The sequence below is a fragment of the Mytilus edulis genome, chromosome 14 (genome assembly GCF_963676685.1).
Source record: "Mytilus edulis chromosome 14, xbMytEdul2.2, whole genome shotgun sequence".
NCBI classification, from domain to species: Eukaryota; Metazoa; Mollusca; class Bivalvia; order Mytilida; family Mytilidae; genus Mytilus; species Mytilus edulis.
The window spans coordinates 28460936-28480423 of record NC_092357.1 but is presented as its reverse complement, the minus strand read 5'-3'; the positions used below and the strand labels follow the sequence as shown (position 1 = coordinate 28480423).

The following is a 19488-nucleotide window of genomic DNA, read 5'->3' as shown; positions in this document are numbered from 1 at the left end:
AATCATCATTGATGTATCTAGTTTAAAGTTTGTGTTTTTTGACCCGGCGAACCATCCAAGATGGCCGCCATGGCTAAAAATAGAACAAAGGGGTAAAATGCAGTTTTTGGCTTATAACTCAAAAACCAAAGCATTTAGAGCAAATCTGACATGGGGTATAATTGTTTATCAGGTGAAAATCTATCTGCCCTGAAATTTTCAGATGAATCAGACAACCCATTGTTGGGTTGCTGCCCCTAAATTTGAAATTTTGCTGTTTTGGGTTATTATCTTGAATATTATTATAGATAGAGATAAACTGTAAACAGCAATAATGTACAGCAATTTAAGACTCAAAAATAAATCAAAATGACCAAAATGTTCAATTGACCCCCTAAGAAGTTATTGTCCTTTATAATCAATTTTTAACAATTTTCATAAAATTTGTAAATTTTTACTAACATTTTCCAATGAAACTATACGGACAAGTACATTATAGATAGAGATAATTGTAAGCAGCAAGAATGTTCAGTAAAGTAAGATGTACAAACACATCACAAGCACCTAAACACCATTTTGTCATGAACTGTCTGCTTCCTTTGTTTAATTCACATATACCAAGGTGAGCGACACAGGCTCTTTAGAGCCTCTAGTTTGTTATTATTTTGAATATTATTGATAGAGATAAACTTAAAGCAGCAATAATGTTCAGCAAATTGAGATCTACAAATAAGTCAAGATGAGCAAAATGGTCAATTGACCCCTTAAGGAGTTATTGTCCTTGATAGCCAATTTTAACAATTTTCATAAATGTAAATTTTGGTAAATTTTTACAACATGTTTTTCTCTCTGACTACTGGGCAAATTGCATTGTAGATATATATATTGTTCACAGCAAGAGTGCTCAGAAAAAATGTTATATCTACAAACACTCATCACTATCACCAAAACTCAATTTTGACATGAATCCATCTGTGCCATTTGTTTAATAACATTAACGTTACCAATTTTACTTCACCAGATGGCAATTTCGACAAAACATTTTGTACATGTCTCTTTGGTGATGCTCGTGGCCAAAATATAAGAAATCCAAAGCTTATATGAAAGATGAAGAGCTATAATCCATAAGGTCAAAAAAGTATAGCCAAATCCGTGAAAGGAATCAAAGCTTTGAATGAGGGATATATATTCCTTTATTTATAATAATTTCTAACATTTTGTAACAGCTTATTTTAATAAATACAAAAAAATGGTATTTCCATGCCAGTACTGAAGTACTGGCTACTGCGCTGGTGATACCATCGGGAACAAACAGTCTACCAGTAGAGGCATCAACCCAGTGGTAGTAATAACATTACCGTTACCAATAAATATGCACATAGACCAAGGTGAGCGACACAGGCTCTTAAGAGTCTCTAGTTTTATTGCCGTGTCACTAACAATAGAAATCAGAAGATTTGGTAAGATTTTCAATGAGACAACTCTCCGTTAGTTTTCGATGCATCAGAGTGATTTACGTTATCTTTCGCATTTCTATTATTCCTAAATACTATGTTAACTTTTTTATGTTTTATCTTTGCAGAATGGTAGTACTGCACTTCACCAAGCTGCATTTAAAAAACTTACAGAATTCGCCAATTTGCTAATTGTGGGTGGAATAAAACTCAACATTAAAGATAGGGTAAGTGAATGATAATTCACAGTAAAGAATGTGTAATCATATATTAATCTCTGACATTTCATGATTAATATGATTAATTCAGATAAACTGCATAAACTGTGAATTTTGAAATGAATGTCTCGTCATGTTGCACTTCTGTAAATATAGAACAAATACGTCAGGAATCTGATGTACAGTAGTTGTCGTTTGTTTATGTAATATATACGTGTTTCTCGTTTCTCGTTTTGTTTATATAGATTAGACCGTTGGATTTCCCGTTTGAATGGTTTTACACTAGTAATTTTGGGGCCCTTTATAGCTTGTTGTTCGGTGTGAGCCAAGGCTCCGTGTTGAAGGCCGTACTTTAACCTATAATGCTTTAATTTCTAAATTGTTATTTGGATGGAGAGTTGTCTCATTGGCACTCACACCACATCTTCCTATATCTAATTACCAATATAAATCCCCTCTTCATATTCTACAGTTCAAATTATAATTAAACAATAGTTATCTTTGAAAATTATATCCTAGAAGTTCAAATGAAAAACTATTTTATATTGCTCTTCGGCTTTTCTTTGTCATTTAGATAGACTTCTAATAAAGTTCTACGGTTTTTTAAAAATTGTGCACATCCTGTTACAAGCAGGAAATTTTGCATAGACCTTTCTCAACTATTACATTTTTATTTCAGATAGGAATGCATTCGAAAAAATGTTTTACTTCCGGTAAAATCTAAAATGTCAGACATCATACATTCAGCCCAATATCGAAGGCTAGTGTGTAGAAAGGCGTTATTATCATGGTACTATCATATTATTTGGTACAAACATTTGTTTTGTACTACTTTTGATAAATTAAATAGAGAAAATGTCTTTATTAACCCTACATTCTGTAATATCCAACATGGCGGACACTGTATTAAAATAAGCTTAAATTTTAGGGAGGGTAATAAATGTGTTTTTTTTTAAATTGCTACTATCATTACATTGTGCAGGAACGTTATTGTGGTGTTTCTCACATTGATACAATACATATGTTTAAAATCCTTACTTCCGGTAATATTCAAAATTGCGGACATAGAATTATCTATTTATTATTGTTATATTCAACCTTTTTTCTAAATGTAAAGAAACTGTTGGGGTTTTTTTTCTGTTCGCTCAACTTCTAAAAACCACAAATTTTGTTCTGCTGTACATGTTTAAATACAAAGTTGACATTTCCGGTAAAAAAAAATCTAATATTCCAAAAATGAGTCCTCAGTCTATATCTTCGATGTAGAGTGTTGGTTAGATTGATGAAAACAAAATAAAATCCTTTTTAAAATTACATAAATGTTCGGCCAAAAATAACGGTCACCACCAAATGCAAAATCGCAGTGCACGGGAGACACGATTTTCCACATTAACAACAACAGCGGCATCATTTCTTACATACTCAATATACAAGCTTCTGATGAAAAGATGAGACCTCAAAAAGAGTTTTTGTTAAAGGGAGCCTCTTTGTCCCTTCGCCATTCATTTGCGCTTGGACTAGATAGCATACGAACCAATCCCAAGCTCGTCTCCCTAAACACCTGCCTTAGTATATTGCATGATTTACATACTTTAAAACATTAACAAAGTTGAAGAAATAGCCTCAAAAAGTCTTTCCTTTTGTGCAAATAGTTATTTTCTTGCTTTGTTAACCATGTTATACCCATCTGTTAAGTATGTGCGATCTTACAGTAAAACCCCGGTGATTTAGGCTGATCAATCATCATTCTTTATGTTAAAGTCACATCTTCCAATACCAGCAATGTCTTTTTTTCCTTTAAAGCAAACAGAGAACCATATTAAAATCGGTAAAGGCATGGATAACAATAAGTGTGCTGATTTTCCACATTTACAAAGACTATGGTATTGTTTCTCACATCCATAATGTACAATGATAATGCTCCTGATAAGATGAAGATAACTCACATTTGTTCCTTTGCCATTCATACACGTTTGAAGGAATTGTTAGCATAGGAACTAATTCCAAGCTTGTTACTCATTCACACCCGCCATTGTATAGTGTGCGCCTTACATGCTAAAAAAGACTAGACCTAATCGTGGGAATAGCCTCAATAAGTCTTTCCTCTTCCAAAAACACATGTTTTCTTGCTTTGTTAATCCCATCTGATAAGTGTTTTTTTTCGATCTTACAACAAAGCCACGTATCGATTTTATTGACATTATCAAATCCATATCTGGTGATGTTGGCTAATCAATAATCATTCTAAATGCATAAATCACATCTTCAAACGCCATTAATGTCACCAACACAATTCATTTTCCAGCAAACGTGTTATCTCTTAATGCCTAATGAATTTGAAAGGTCATGGATAGATAAATATCTAAAGTTTTTTCCAATTCCAAATGCAAACCAAAGTTTGTCTGTCTGTATGTCACGGAAAAGCGAAACATCAACGACATCAGTATCAACTGTTCGAGTCATGACTCAGTTGAGTCTGTGTTTAACTGCATCCTCAAAATTGTATTGAGCAAGCTGCTGTGAATGAAAACTTGAAAGTTCTTTATTATTGTCGTCATCTTTCAGAAAATTTTGCCAATTTCGAGGATTTTTTTCATTCTGGATATGTTTGTGGATTCCCTTTTCCCAAATGTAGCTCTTGCATCTTGTAGCAGCTTTCAAACTACCAGTATTGTCGATGTTCGCACCCGAGACAACATCCACTGTTGTTACAGTTTCAATTTGTTTCCTAACGAGTATACTAATTTGGTAGTTTGACCTTACCTCAATAAAATACCTCGAAACTGTATCAACAATTGATGAAGTCTTTGATGAGCATGGTAGTTGTAGCAACAAATGCTCAGGATATTCTATCTTATCCACCAAGTGATGTGTTTCAAGTGTAGTAGCATGTTCACATTAAGAGATATATTCTAGAATCATAGTGCAGGTGTCTGGTGCAGTGACACACGAACTTAAACGAGTAATGATTCGAACAGTCGTTATAGATGACTTTAATTATAATCGAGGCTATTCCCTCAACTTGGTCTATAGTCTTTTCAAGCAAAGTAAAACGTGTAATATACTATTGCAGGAGCTTTGGATTGGCTCTTATGCTACCCAGTCCAGGCGGTAATGGATACGGCGAAGGGACAAAGATGATCCCTTTTAAAAAAAACTCTTTCCGTGGCCACTTTATTTTGTCAGAGGCTTGTAAATTGTGGATGTAAGAAAGAATGCCGCGGTCATTGTTAAAGTGAAAAATCGGGTCTTCCGTGCATTGCCTTGTGTGCATGTGGTGGTTACTGTTAATAAACATGTATCCCTGGCCAAATAGTAGCAATTTCGAAAATGTTTCAGTACTATGGTGATTTTATTTTGTTTAAATCAATCTATCCAAAACTTTACATCGAAGAAATGGATTGAGAACTCCTATTTGAAATTTACGCCATATTTTTACCGGATATGTCAACATTTAAACATTTACACCATGATAGAATTAGTGGTTTTGGGGATAACTTAAATCCAAAAGTGTAATGACCATTGAATATTTGAATAATAAATTAATATTTCTATGTTCACCATTTTAGATAAAACCGGAAGTAAGGGTTTTGAAGACTAAAATCTTATACATTGTATCCATCAGAAGCACCAAAGAAAGGTTCCTGCACTATGTTATGATAGTAGCAATACGTTAAAAACATTTCAATTACCCACCTGAAAAATAAGCTTATTTTAGTACAATGTCCGCCATGTTGGATTTTACCGGAAAAAATGTTTTTGAAGACATCTAATCTATATAATATATCCAAAAGTAGTACATAACAAACGTTTGTACCAAATAGTATGCTAGTAGTATGATAATAACACCTTTTCACATACTAGCCTTCGATATTAGGCTGATTCAAGTATGATGTCCGCCATCTTGAATTTTACCGGAAGTGAGACATGTTTTTTCAAATGCCTCCCTATCTGAAATAAAAGAGTAATAGTTGAGAAAGGTATATGCTAAATTTCATGCTTGTAGCAGGATGTGCATATTTCATCTGAAATATGCTTGTAGCAGCCGGACTAATGACTAATTTCATTCACTACTTGTCCGTTTAGTGGTTTGGTATTCACCCAAACTGAATTTGACCGCTTCTTTATATGCATTGGTATCGATATCTTTTGTGTCATTTTACAGTATGGATTTTACTTCGTCAAAATTGTTTCCCCATTACGCCACCTCATATTTATAATCGTCAAATTGGAAGTCATTATAATGATGATGCGCTCTCAGTTTAGCTCTCGAAAAACTGATAAATTTATCCACATATTACCATGACGATCATCGTATGCATTTTTAATTTTTATATGTATCTTCAAGTGTTTTAGCATTATTTGTATAATTGGTTGTCCGGGATTTTCGAAAGTTGAAAAATATTTTTAAAAGTCTTATTTCATGTTTCGTGAAAGGGCACACTAAAAACTTTCAGAGAGTAAAGAATTATTATGCAAGATAAAACACACAAAAAGAAAGTTTTTGTAAGAGATGCATTTTTAAGACCAATCAAAAAAGTTTGTCGTCAATTGTACTTTTAATTAAATAAATATATTATGCGAACACCCCTACACTTTTGTTGTGACTCATTTGAAAAGTAGTTAACTTGATACATTTATTTCATTTTTAACTACTGTAGGTCTGAAAGTTAAGTTACCAACCACCAGCCAAATATGGATAAATCGGTTGTAGAGTTGTCAATCATAAATATAATTATTTCTGTGCAGACCAAGCATTACATGTAGACGGGCGGAAACAAGTGAACGCGGCTTTCATCCGCCTGCACTTCATGTAAACACCGCGCTACCTGTGCGTTTCCTCCGAAATTTCAGTATACAGAAAAAGTAAATGTTTCCTTTGCGTTAACTTCCACGTAAATACAAAAAACGGCGCGTCTTCTAATTTTGTTTAGAGTAAACGGGCTGTTACTTGCACGTGTATTTCCGAGTGAACGTGATAAAGGCACATGATATGTTTGTAGTAGACATTTTTTCTATGCTTGGTAGTAATCGTTTGTTTCTATGTGTGTAGTGAACGAGTATTAACAAAGCTTTTCATCTTATCCTGGATAGACTGACCTTAAATATCAAATAATAAGGTTCATCAAAATAAAATGACCAACTGGTCATTTTCGATGGACATATTGATAATAACAGTTAATTAATAATGTTATTACACCTCTTCAGTTAATTGAAGCTTAATCAGAGTCACGTTCATATTTAATATAAATCAATTAATCTACACCAAAATCCAACTGGCTGACTAAGGATAACTCGTAAATCAAAATTATTTAACAGCATTAACCAAAACTGACCGTATTTGCACTTTATCATGTAAATCTATATAACTGCTTTTTTTAATGTCTATATATATTTTATTATACAAATGACAGCAATATTGGTACAAAATAATTACAAAATTGTGCTTGCATCTTTTTAGAGTGCCTACAGGACAGGACCTCTTTTTATTCAAAATTTTTAATCTTTAACAATTTCATTAGTTTTCATACGCTAGACTGACTTCTTTAACAAAATTATGTATCTGCATCAAACAGAACAGACCATATTTGCACTTTTTTTTTGTAAGTCTTATAGTCACATATCAAATCTGTAGTTTTTATTCATCACACTGACAGGTAAACCAAAATTATTCGTTCGCTTTAACCAAACCTGACCATATTTGCTCTTGATTATGTTAATCTATATAGCCGCATACTAAAGCATTATTTTTTTTATGCAAGGACAAATATTATAATATAGATGACAGCAATATTGGATTACAATGACTACTAAAAATTTCCCGCGTGTCCTCTTTTTATTCGAAATATTATATCATAAACAAGTTTAAGTAGTTTATATACCTCGAATAACAGAATTATATAACCGCACCAACTAAACCTGACCACATTTGGTCTTTATTATGTTACTCTTTATTGCCGCATAGTAAATCGTTGTTATTTTGTGGATGTCAAGAGGGATGGATATTACAAAGAACAGCAATATTGAAACAAAATGACTACAAAAATATCTTGATAAATATGGAGTACCAGCATGTCCTTCTTTTATGTAACATATTGATTTGTAGACACATTTCAGTAGTTTTGATACCTCAGACTGACTCGTAGAACATACGTATTTGATGCATAAACCTTACCTGACCATGTTTGTCCACATCAACAAAAATATACCATATTTGCACTTTACCATGCAAGTTTATAAAGCTGCACAGTAAATGATTTTTTTATGTCAGGGTGAACTGTTTTATATAAATGACAGCAATTCAGGAACAGAATGACTACACAATTTTTTCACTTCAATTAAGAGTATCAGTATGCTAAGCCTTACTCAGCTAGTAAAACTATGTGAATGATTCGCAATCTCGACAATTTATAAAAATGAAAATTTGTGTGGGAAGATTGTGAGATTGTTATTCAACCAGAAGGGATAAAAGAGTCAATACAGAGTGTGTATTAATCACGTCAACTATAGGTTGAAGCTTTTTCATAAACGATTTCTAGCACTTCTGCTTTTCGGATATGTCCGTCGTAACTTTTATATGACTTCACTATAATACCAACAGGCATTGTGTATGGTAAATCTGTTTGTCCTTTAAAAGAATTACGTCTCCTTCGATGGGATCATGGCGATCTTCGGTCAATTTTCGTCGTTGTTGCAAAAACGGCAGGTACTCTTTCCTTCAACGGGACTAGAAAACACTGTACTCGTCTCCATTCGGCAACCTCTATTTATCGTTGGTCGAGTTCTTCGAGATGACCTGAAGTAAAAATGCAGTCGGTTTTTTTGTGTCCATAAAATAGCCGGAGTTGATATTAACGGATTTTCTGGATCTGTTAATACAGGAGTTCACTTAAGTTCACAAATTCTGTCAGAACGGTGGTGAGTTCGTCAAGAGTTAGGCTTTTTTTTCGGGTGCATAAAGAAGCATAAAATCAAGAATTCTCCCAGTGATACCAAACATTCTCTCCTAGGCTTCATCCATGTGGGTCAAGTGCAGCAGATTCAAAGTCCAAGTTGTAGTAGAATTTAAGGCTGTATCTTCAACGTTGATTGATCCAATCTTTAAATCGTCGATTGCACCAATAAAGTGCGTTCCACGGTTAGATTGGAAAATCATAAAATGGCCTCTTAAATCGGCGAATCTTCTGACGGCGTTTTCTAAGTCTGAAGAACTTATTTCCTCGATAAGTTCAATGTGATAAGCTCTTGTCACTAAGCATTTGAATACAATTGCACAATTGTTTTAAGTAGGTTTATCTACGACGTGTTTTACGTTAAACAATTGTCCGGTCTTCTATTTTCAGAATCGTAGCAAAACCATTGTCATCAAACGCTGATATGACTTCCGCACAATTAGAGGTGAACTTCATAAAATTAACAGCTTCCTCTTTTGTAGGACATGACTTAAAAAACCGTCGTCGACATATCAGTATCTGATGTTATGATGTCTGGACCTTTTTCTGGGTCAAAGCATAGTTACGCCAGATGACAGACTTTTCAAAAACATTAACTCTCATGCTATATTCAACACAGTGTTCTTGTAGGTCGTTATGTTCATGCTATAAAAATCTCAGTTAATTTTGATGATATTTTCTTTCTACAGAGCAGTGAAACATGTATTGAACGCAAGCACATACTGCGAACATTGTTTTTCAGAAAGGCAGCAGTACTCCAGAGAGATCGTTAATCAAGTATGGACCGTTACATCAAACACACCCCTAATCTGATCGGGTTTCTTAGATTGATAAACACCGAACAATGGTAAATACCAGCACTCGTCATGGTCGTCCAACGGTGGAACGAGCTGTGCATGGTGATATTCAGACTGGCGTCTAACAAATTAGCTAGATGAACAGCTTGTTGTGTCTTGTTTGGTAATGGCTGTCGATGCATTCTGAACGATAACGGTTCTACTCAACTTCCTTCTGATAACATTTTTAATATACTGTAATCATCAATATTTCAATCGAAAATGACTAGTAATTAGTCAATAAATTGTGATGGACTTTATCATTTGATATTTTAGGTCTGTATATCTAGGATACAATGACAATCTTAGAAAACGCTATGTTTACTACAAACAATAAACATGCATTTACTTTTGATGGAAAAAGAAGACTCGTATTTTTTCACGTTGACGTGGAACTAACAGGTTAAAAAAAATTAAAATGCCCGTTCAGTCTTTAAAAAATTAGAAGACGGAACTTTTGCGTTAACGCGGAGTTGAACGCGAAAGTAAACGCCCGTTTACTTTTAATATCCACTGAAAAGTTAACGCACAGTGAATGCGGCGCTAACATGAATTCCATGCAATTTAACGACGCCGTCTAGTTTTCGGCCCGTCTACATGTAATGCTTGGTTTGTACCCAACTATATATGCCAGTGTGTGTCCGCTAGGTCATTTAAATACCAAATATAGTGAGGAAACATTGTTTAATACCCCAGTCCCACTAGGCCACAATCGCACTACGATCTGTGAATAAAAAGAAAATTTGACAAGCGTAGTGAGATCGTGTAGATCACAGTGAGGTCGTAATACGGTCGTGGTAAGGTCTTGTATATCGTAATGAGCGTGGTCAATTTTGAACATGTTCAAAACAAGCGTTTTGCGGTCGTGGCGAAATCTGATCGTAGAAGAAACGCAGTGAGCGCGTAGTAAGATCGTGGTACGATCGCAAAGGTCGCTGTACCATCGTAGCGAGAGCGTAGAGAGAGCGTGATTCTATTCAGGGATACTACGCTATGATCTCACAGGGACATTATCATCACCTCTGTACGATTATCACGTTCTCACCGCGACCCAACTACGCTCCCACTACGACAATACCACGTTTACACCACGCTGTTCAAGACCACAGAACGATTCTAGCACGCTCATGCCGTCCTCATCACGCTCTTCCTACGACCTGTTTACGTTCGTACTACGACTATTTCGAGTTCTTGTCATACTGAGGCTCATTGTCACATAAATGTATAAAAGCTCTCCAGTTTTTGTTTAAAGCATCAATTTCAATTGAACCATGGAAACACAAGACCATGGACATGTAGTAATGCTTCTTCAATCAATAACTCAGATACAAAATCTTAACAACCAAGCCATACTGTTGTTATTGAAGGAGGAAAGAAGAAGGATTCGAAGAACATTTAGACGGCATAGGTCCTTTTGAATTCTTCCGTGGTTAGCAGCGGAAAGGAGACTCTTGTTTTGTCATTATGATCAGTTGATGACCGAGTTATGAATTGAGGATGAACCTTCCTTCTTCAATTTTTCAAGAATGCCTCTAGTGATGTTCGTTGAACTTCTTAAGAGCGTAGTAAGATCGCGGTGTGAGCGTGGTATGGTCGTAATAAGGTCGTGGGACGAGCGTGCTATAATCGGAGTAGAAACGTGGTAAGATCGTGTTGCAATCGCATAAATCGTGGTATGGTCGTAGTAAGAACGTGAAGAGCGTAGAAAGGTATTGAATGAGTGTAATGAGGTTGCAGAATGAGCGTGGTGAGAACGTGGCATAATCGTAGCGGGATCGTTGAAGAAGCGTAATGAGGACGTGAAAGCAACGGAAATGTACGTTTTCATGCCGCTTATACCGCGACCTTACCACAATCTGATTTTATTTTTGATCGTGGTGAGCGTAGTGCGATCGTGGTCTAATGCGACTGGGGCTTGACGATTACTACGTAACTGTAACATGTTATTGTTTTATTTTTTTTGCACTTTCAAAACATTGTGTAGAATTTATCCTAGTTTAAAACAAAGACATACTATGCGTGAGTAATGTCTTAGGCTGTGTTCACACCAAACGCCGTGTAGAGTAAACATGTTTATAATTAGTTTAGTGTAGTGTACACTGGTTTCACATTACATTTGTTCACATTTATACACCTTGTTTAGCTACCTGTACATAAGGTTTGTTTCCACTTGTAAACTATATGTCATTAAAAAGTTTATTACGTAGAACTGAATTCAAAATTTTTGGAAAATTTTTCTAGCGGTAAGGGAACAACCATTTGACTTCAAAAGGGGGTGGGGGATGGGAATGGAAATATTCCGATCCCCTGGCCAATTTGATCCAAAAAAAATGGTCATACAGATGATAAAAAAAAATATTCTGAATCAAGAGTTTCCCCATACATTAAGGTGTTAAATTTTGAAAAAAAAGTATTTGATCACCAGCATCGAAGAAAAAGGAATAAAAACGTACGCGCGAAAAAAATCTAACTCAGATAAAAAAAATAACCCCCCCCTTTTTTTAAGTTAAGTGGTTGCTACTTTATGAAAGCCATTTTTATAATTTGCAGTAGTTTGAATATACTAGAGAAGTCTCGATAACGCATTAGGAAATGTTAGCTACAACAGCGTGCTTACAGCCGAAAAAAAAGGATTGAAATATTAGGGATCACTACATTTTTATCTTCTGTTCGTTTCAAATGGTATTTCTTCTCCAATTTTTTTTACGAGTTATTTAACGGATCTGAGATACTAGACAAGCATATCATTTACCTCACACTTTTTTTAGTCATGCATTTATGCGTGAATCGTTTTTTGAGTAAAGACCAGTGGCGAATATTTCTGTGTACGTCAAGTCGATTCGGGAAGACCTTTTCAAATGAATTAGGCAGCAACTATTTACTTCGTTTTTTGTGGAGGGGGAGGGGGCGTGAGCTATTGATTTTTTTCAGGACAAATTTTGGTGACAAGTCGAAATTAATTTTAGCATTATATATAGCGGCAGCTGAGGGTGAAACAAACAAAAATTTTGTCAGGGCCAAAAACTGGAAACTTGTTTTGTTTCCAAAACAAAATCCATAGCTCACCACCCCCACCCCCTTGCCTTTATGTTTTGTACTCCACTATAATACCCCCCCCCCCCCGAAAATCAATTGGTTGCTGCGTTATGGGTTCGGCAATGATGCTGCTTTGAGTCTTGATTAGGGTTAATAAAGTACGTTAATTTTTTTTACCAAAAAAAAATCTGTAAAATTTAGACAACTAATAATTATCAAAAATATCAATTTTACTCAAAAATAGTTTTCTCCTTAAATATATACACGATAAAACTAAATGCCTAGTTTTGTGTACACTTAACCTACACAAGGCCTACATTGACTATCGACTGTGTGTAGGTAAAACATGATTTAAACTACATGTAAACATTGAGTTCTATCAATGGGAACGCAATTGTGTTTAGTTTACGTGTGAGTTACACTAACACAACACCGAATTTAGGTCAATGTGAACACGGCCTTATCCTTTCAAGTGTAATATACGTCAATTCATTCAAAAATTCACCTATTATTTTACTGTGTATAATCTTCAGTAACCATATGCATGTAACCTCAAATTTGCAAAATAGTCTATAGAAACGCTAAAATAATATATCTATATAATATATATATGCAACTCGTCTAAACATCAACCCAACAATGTTAGATCTGTAAATGACGTACAATGAAACACCCGGCCATCGAAAGCTTCATTTTGATGAAGCCTAGGAGGTCGGGTGGTCTAGAGGAACGGCTACAGTGCAGGCGATTTGGTGTCAAGATATCTCAGTAGCATGGGTTCGGATCCAGGCGAGGGAAAAACAAAACAATTCCAAAAGCAAATTTACAGATCTAACATAGTTGGAGTGATGTTTAAACGAGTTGTATATACATAATGTACACAGCATTGTATCACCATCACTGCTGGTGATCCGATTGATAAATCTGTTGTAGAGTTATCACTGACGCAGATAACGCAGACGTACTTATAAATGTAATTTTTTTCTGTGACTGTATTTTACATTAATTTGTAGGATCCTTTACACTAGATAATTAAGCTTATCTTTAAAAAAAACCTCTCTATGCCTTATATATCATGTACTGTAGTTTGACGCTAGATTAAAAATGACGTACAAAGGTAACACCCGGCCTCCGAGAGCTTCATTTTTATGAAGCGCAGGTGGTCATGTGGTCTAGCGGTACGACTACAGTTCAGGAGATTTGGGGTCACGATATGTCAGTAGCATGGGTTCGAATCCAGGCGAGGTAAGAACAAGAAATTTGCAAAAGCAAATTTACAGAATGATGTAAAATGTTTGGCTTGATGTTTAGATGAGTTATATATATATATATATATATATACTTTTTCACTCTTTTGGTCTTTTGGAAAATGTTGTTTGTGCTGTTTTTAGACCCTTCTACAACGAATTTTGTTTGACATGCACACGTATAAAAACTGCGGTTTTTATCCAACGCAGTCATAGGTTTGAACGTAGTTTTCAATTTAGACTCGTTTATATATATATATATATATATATATATATATATATATATATATATATATATATATATACGTCTAAAAAAAGGACCAACGAGCTAAAACACTATGCAAAGGACCGTCTAGAAAAGACGATGCTATGCAGATAAGGAAAAAAATATATCAGTCTAAACATTTGCACAACGGTACTGATATACGATGTTATTATACAAAAATGTTGTTATTAAATCGTGTTGACAAATAGCCTTCTTCTGTGTTAAAGGTTGTAACAATACTGATATTGGTGTACAAATAGATTAGAAGTACAGGTATGTTTTGGTCTATTGATTTTAATCCAAAATCTTGAATCTCATAATACAAACAAAACACTATACTTCAATTCAATATACGTGATTTTTCGAACGCGACCGGATGCACTATGATTTAGTTCATTACACCTGTATATAGAACTCGACATAAAGTTGTCAATAAGAAATGACTTTATAGTCCAAAAAAAAATTTCTTTAATAAAAATGGTGTTTTACATTCAAAGAACATGATGACGAGCTCAAAATGAGTACCATATGCATGTTACTCTTGTTTCTTTGATTGGACAATAGAAAAAATTGTAATACTTTTAAATACAAAGTGTGTCTCATTTTAGAATGACTTGACAGCACTGCATACTGCTACAAGAAGTGAGCACACACAAATGGTCCGTATGCTTATTCAACGTGGATGTTATCTCAATGATCAGGACAAGGTAAACATATGGCGAATCGCCTTTACAAAATCATATGCATAAGTCGTATAAGAAACTTTATTATGTTACTGCTCAATTTTTACGGATTTTCAACAACAAAAAATGAATATAGTAATAGCAAAATATGAAGAAAATAACGAAAAAAATCCATGCTTTTGATACGATGTTGCACTGGATGGAACAAATTGTATCAAATGAAACAACATGATAATTATTAGTTTTGACTAAGGCAATGTGGTATTTTTATGTATTATTTGAGACCTTATTATTGTTCTTTAAAAAAAAAATCCCCGATTGATATTTAAAAAGACACGTAAAGATATTCAAGCTTATAAGTCAAAAACAAACTGAAAATGCCGTGTCAGGAAAAGACAAACAGTACTCGAAACACAAAAAAGAAAGGTGAACAGTAACCTTGAAGTAATCACTGGTGCCCTCGGAAGTTTGATTATACTATGCTTCTGGTTTGACACTCGTTGTTTTATTCCTGCAAGTTCATATCCGGTAACTTATTCTAAAGATCACATTTGAAGAAGGGATTGTGGCTAAGGCAATTGGAGCATGTTCGTCGATTGAAAAATATATTCCATAGTTTAACCTAACTAGCATTTGATACTTTAAAATGATCCTTTATGTACCAAAGTCTCGATCATTTTCGCTTCCATAATTCATCTATAAATTGTATAAAGGCGTAATATTTCGATATGCATAGCTGGGTGTTCAACAATGGATGGATCTTAGCACCGATATTAGTCTAAAAGGAGAGTACTTCAAGGATGCACCTGTTCTCCAAAGATCTATATGATCGCTGTTGACATCATAATATGTAAATTAAGGATCCATAAAAACATTGAAAGTTTTGAATTAAAAAATGACCATTTTTAACATCATTATAATTTGTTTTAGTTAGCAGATGACACCGCTTTATTTCTAAAATAAAAAAATGAAATTATAGTAGCATTAAACGTTGTTGAAATATTTTGCACATTTTCTGGTCTTTAATTAAATAAAAACTAAACGGAAGGCATTTGGATAGGAAAACTAAAAAAATATGTAAGAAGATGATATATAGTTCAAAGATAAACCCGTTAAAGTGTTCGGCATGAATTTCGGTACAAATAAAGCAGAATGTACAAAACTAAATTTGGGAACATAAGTTTGAAAAAGCATTAAAACTATGAAATTGAGAAACCAAACATGTAAAGTAAAATATTGTCCTATGAAATATAAACAATATTTCACAGATGAATACTATGGCATTTTGTCTTGACAAAGGGAGGTTATATTTTGTGTGATTTAAGGGGACGACCATTTGATATTCTTGTGGGGGGGGGGGGGGGGGCAGGAGGGTTTTGAAAATAAATAACTCAGCCTTGATAATCACCAAAATAAATGGTTTGTTCTTTGGTAGTTTGAAAATAAATTACCTGACTTGCAATGTATTGAAAATGAATAACTCAGCAGGTCTACAGCTTCTTGGGCCTTCAGTGGTTCAAAAATTTGACAACTTATACTTTTAAAAGAGGCTAGGTAAAACCATACTTCAATACTATGTATGTATGCAATACAAGTATATTGGTTGAGAATATAAATGATTCATTTCGTGAAGAAAAGTATAAAATACTTAATCTTATTATACCAATAGATGTCTTTTATAATATACTATGTATTTGTGTTTAGTTTTTCATGTCTTGCTATGTATTCTCTTTAAATGTTTGTATATATTGTCCTATAGTACACAAGTATGTGTCTGAGGTTATGAATAAAAACTTGAATCTTGAAATTTCTGCATGGGATTATGATTGATTTTGATTAAATTGTACATAATAACTTGACTATTCATGTATTATTCATAATTAACAAATATTTTAAAAATTGTATGTTTTCGAATATCATAAGTATAGTTGTAAAAATGAATAATCAGTCCCTTGCCTTAATGCAAATGAAAAAAAATGCTTTAATAGGGCAGAAAATGAATCATCTGTCCTCTCAGTTTACAAAAATAAATAACCGATCAAAAGCAGTCCTCCACCCACCCCCCCCCCCCCCCCACCCCCCCCCCCAGAATATCAAATGGTTGTCCCCTAAGACAATATTCCACAGATGAATACTATGAAATGTTGTCCTATTAAAGGGAGGATATGTCTTTTGGTTATATTTTGCGAGTATTGAGAAAACATTTCATAAACAGATTATCATGGATTTTGTCTCTCATGAAGGAGAGGTTATCAAAATTTAACACATTACTATAACATATTCATGTTAGATATTGATATATTCATGATGTTGTTTGACTTATAACAAAAAATGAATACAAATTGATATTACAGTTATTCTGTACTCATGCACCTCTTAAACTATATTGAAAAATATATTTTGTCAATTTAGTATTTATATTTATAAATTCTATTTGTTCAGTTTTTTAATATAGATTTACAAAATAAGTGCTTGACTTATATTTGTACAGTATAATGTAATATAATAAAACAGATGCTAGACAATTCTCACTATATATTTAACCGTTTGTAAAGAATTTATGCAAATTTGAACCCGCTATTTGTAATGATATAAATTCCTTACTATACACATGATTGTTATTCTCAGTTATAAATCTAAAAATGTACATGCTGCATGCTTGTTTATTATTTCAAATTGTGTAATAAAATGATTAAAAAATATTTAATATTTTCAAAACCAGTATTTTATAGTGATGTATTGTCATGAACAGAATTGCATAGTCAAATATTGTCATGAACAGAACTTCATAGTGAAATATAAACTCGGTGTTGTGTTTATGTAACTCACACGCAAACTATACACAATTAAGTTTCTATTGATAAAAGTCAATGTTTACATGTAGTTTAAATCATGTTTTGTCTACATGCAGTCGATATACAATGTAGGCCTTGTGTAGGTTAAGTGTACACAAAACTAGGCATTAGAACATTAATGTTATCTGGCTCACTTCAGAAAAACTTAGAATAAATTGGAAAAAGGCATTTTTTAAACCGTCAGCAAAGTAACTCTCTTAAGAGTCTACACAATTTTATTTTTTTGATTAACAGTATAAATATTTAATATTGGGATTTACATAATACATCATATCACTGTTATTCCGGATTTTTGTATTGTTATGATACAAATAGGGTCGTATTCTTTGATATTTCTAATTTAAATTCCTTTGCATTTTCCCGTTGTTAGAGCAACGTATTACAAAAACATCATCACTGATAAAAATGTTTAATATGATTTGCAGTGGTAACCCTACTTTGTACTTGTAACAACAAAAACACTCCTAGTTACACTTTTGCTCTAGGTAGCCTACAAATGAGTTGATTGTTTTCTAAGTTTGGTACATTATTTGGACTCGTGACTAAACAAACATTTTCCTAAGATACGAGATGTGATCGAAAAACATTCTTCGGTCTCTAACATGTTGTGTATGGTATAACAAATCAATTACGAGCACTTTAAACTAAATCTAAATTTTTGCACATTCCATGTTTGTACAGTATGAAGCTCTATCATCTATGCGTATTGGCATGGCCTCTTAAGCAAGAAACGATTTTTAAATAAAATTTATATCTATAACAATTATTAATAAAGTTCTTTACAGAAATATTTGTCTAAACTTGATATATTTATTTGTTATAAAACAAACTTTACGTAGCTTTATTAACTACTTATCAAGACTCAAAGCATCATCATTGCAGAACACATAATTAATTTAAAAAAGGTCTTCCCGAATCGACTGGACGTACACAAACATATTTGCCACTGGTCTTTCGTTTCTCAAACGATTCACTCATGTATGCATTACTAAAAAAAAGTGTGGGGTAAATTGTACTGTTTGTCTGTATATCAGATCCGTTAAAATACACTTAGAAATTAGACAAAATCATTATCCCCTCCTTTTTGCAAATACCATTTGAAATAAACAGATAAGAAAGAAAAATAGAGATCCTTAACATCTCAATCCTTTTTTTCGTCTGTAAGCGATCTGCTGCAACCTACGTTTTCTAATACGTAATCGAGACATCTTCAGTATCTTTAAACTACTGCAAACCATCAACATGGCTTTCAGCAAGGACCGTCTTAACTTCAACTTAAAGAGAGGGGGAGGAGTATGTGTTTTTTTCTAAGTCAGATTTTTTTCGATATAATCAATCAAATTATTTTTTTAAAGATATAAAATCATAATGAGGGGTCGTAATCCCAAAATCCGGGCATAAAACATGAAATCCCGAACTTCAAGAAATTTAAATCCCTACATCCCGCAATTCAAAAAAAATAATTCCCGGATCCCGAAAGGACCAATCCCGAAATCCCAAGCTTAAAAACATCCGATCCCGGAGTCCCGATTAAGGACCTATAATGTATGGGGAAACTTTGGATTCAGAATATTTTCTTTCATCATCTTTATGGCCAGAATGTAATGAATATGGGTTTTTTTATAAAGGAAATCCCCCTCCTTCTTTTTAAAATCAGAAGGTCGTTCCCTAAATGCGAGAAAAGTTGTCAGAAATTGGTTCTACGTAATGAACATTTAAATGACAAATAAATTACAATTGTAAACAAACCTTGTGTACAGGTAATTAAACAATTTGTAAAGATGTGAACACAGTTAATGTGAAACCAGTGTACATAAACTCATCATCGATACCAGGACTATATTGTATATTGTAAATACGCAAGACGCGTCTTTCGTCTACAAAAGACTCATCAGTGACGCTCGAATCCAAAAAAGTTAACAAGGCCAAATAAAGTACGAAGTTGAAGAGCATTAAACTATA

The 19488-nt window shown here is 33.7% G+C and overlaps 1 protein-coding gene across 1 annotated transcript in view; it reads left to right on the top strand.

Annotated features, from left to right (window-relative positions):
* The window catches only part of LOC139503248 (ankyrin repeat domain-containing protein 6-like), a 47136-nt gene extending 31636 nt beyond the window's left edge, over window positions 1-15500 (top strand). Inside the window, exons 7-9 of the mRNA XM_071293008.1 lie at window positions 1562-1660; window positions 14597-14695; window positions 15408-15500. Of these exons, the coding sequence (XP_071149109.1) occupies window positions 1562-1660; window positions 14597-14695; window positions 15408-15500 (291 nt within the window). The remainder of the gene's footprint in view (window positions 1-1561; window positions 1661-14596; window positions 14696-15407) is intronic.
* The last annotated feature ends 3988 nt before the right edge of the window (window positions 15501-19488 follow it).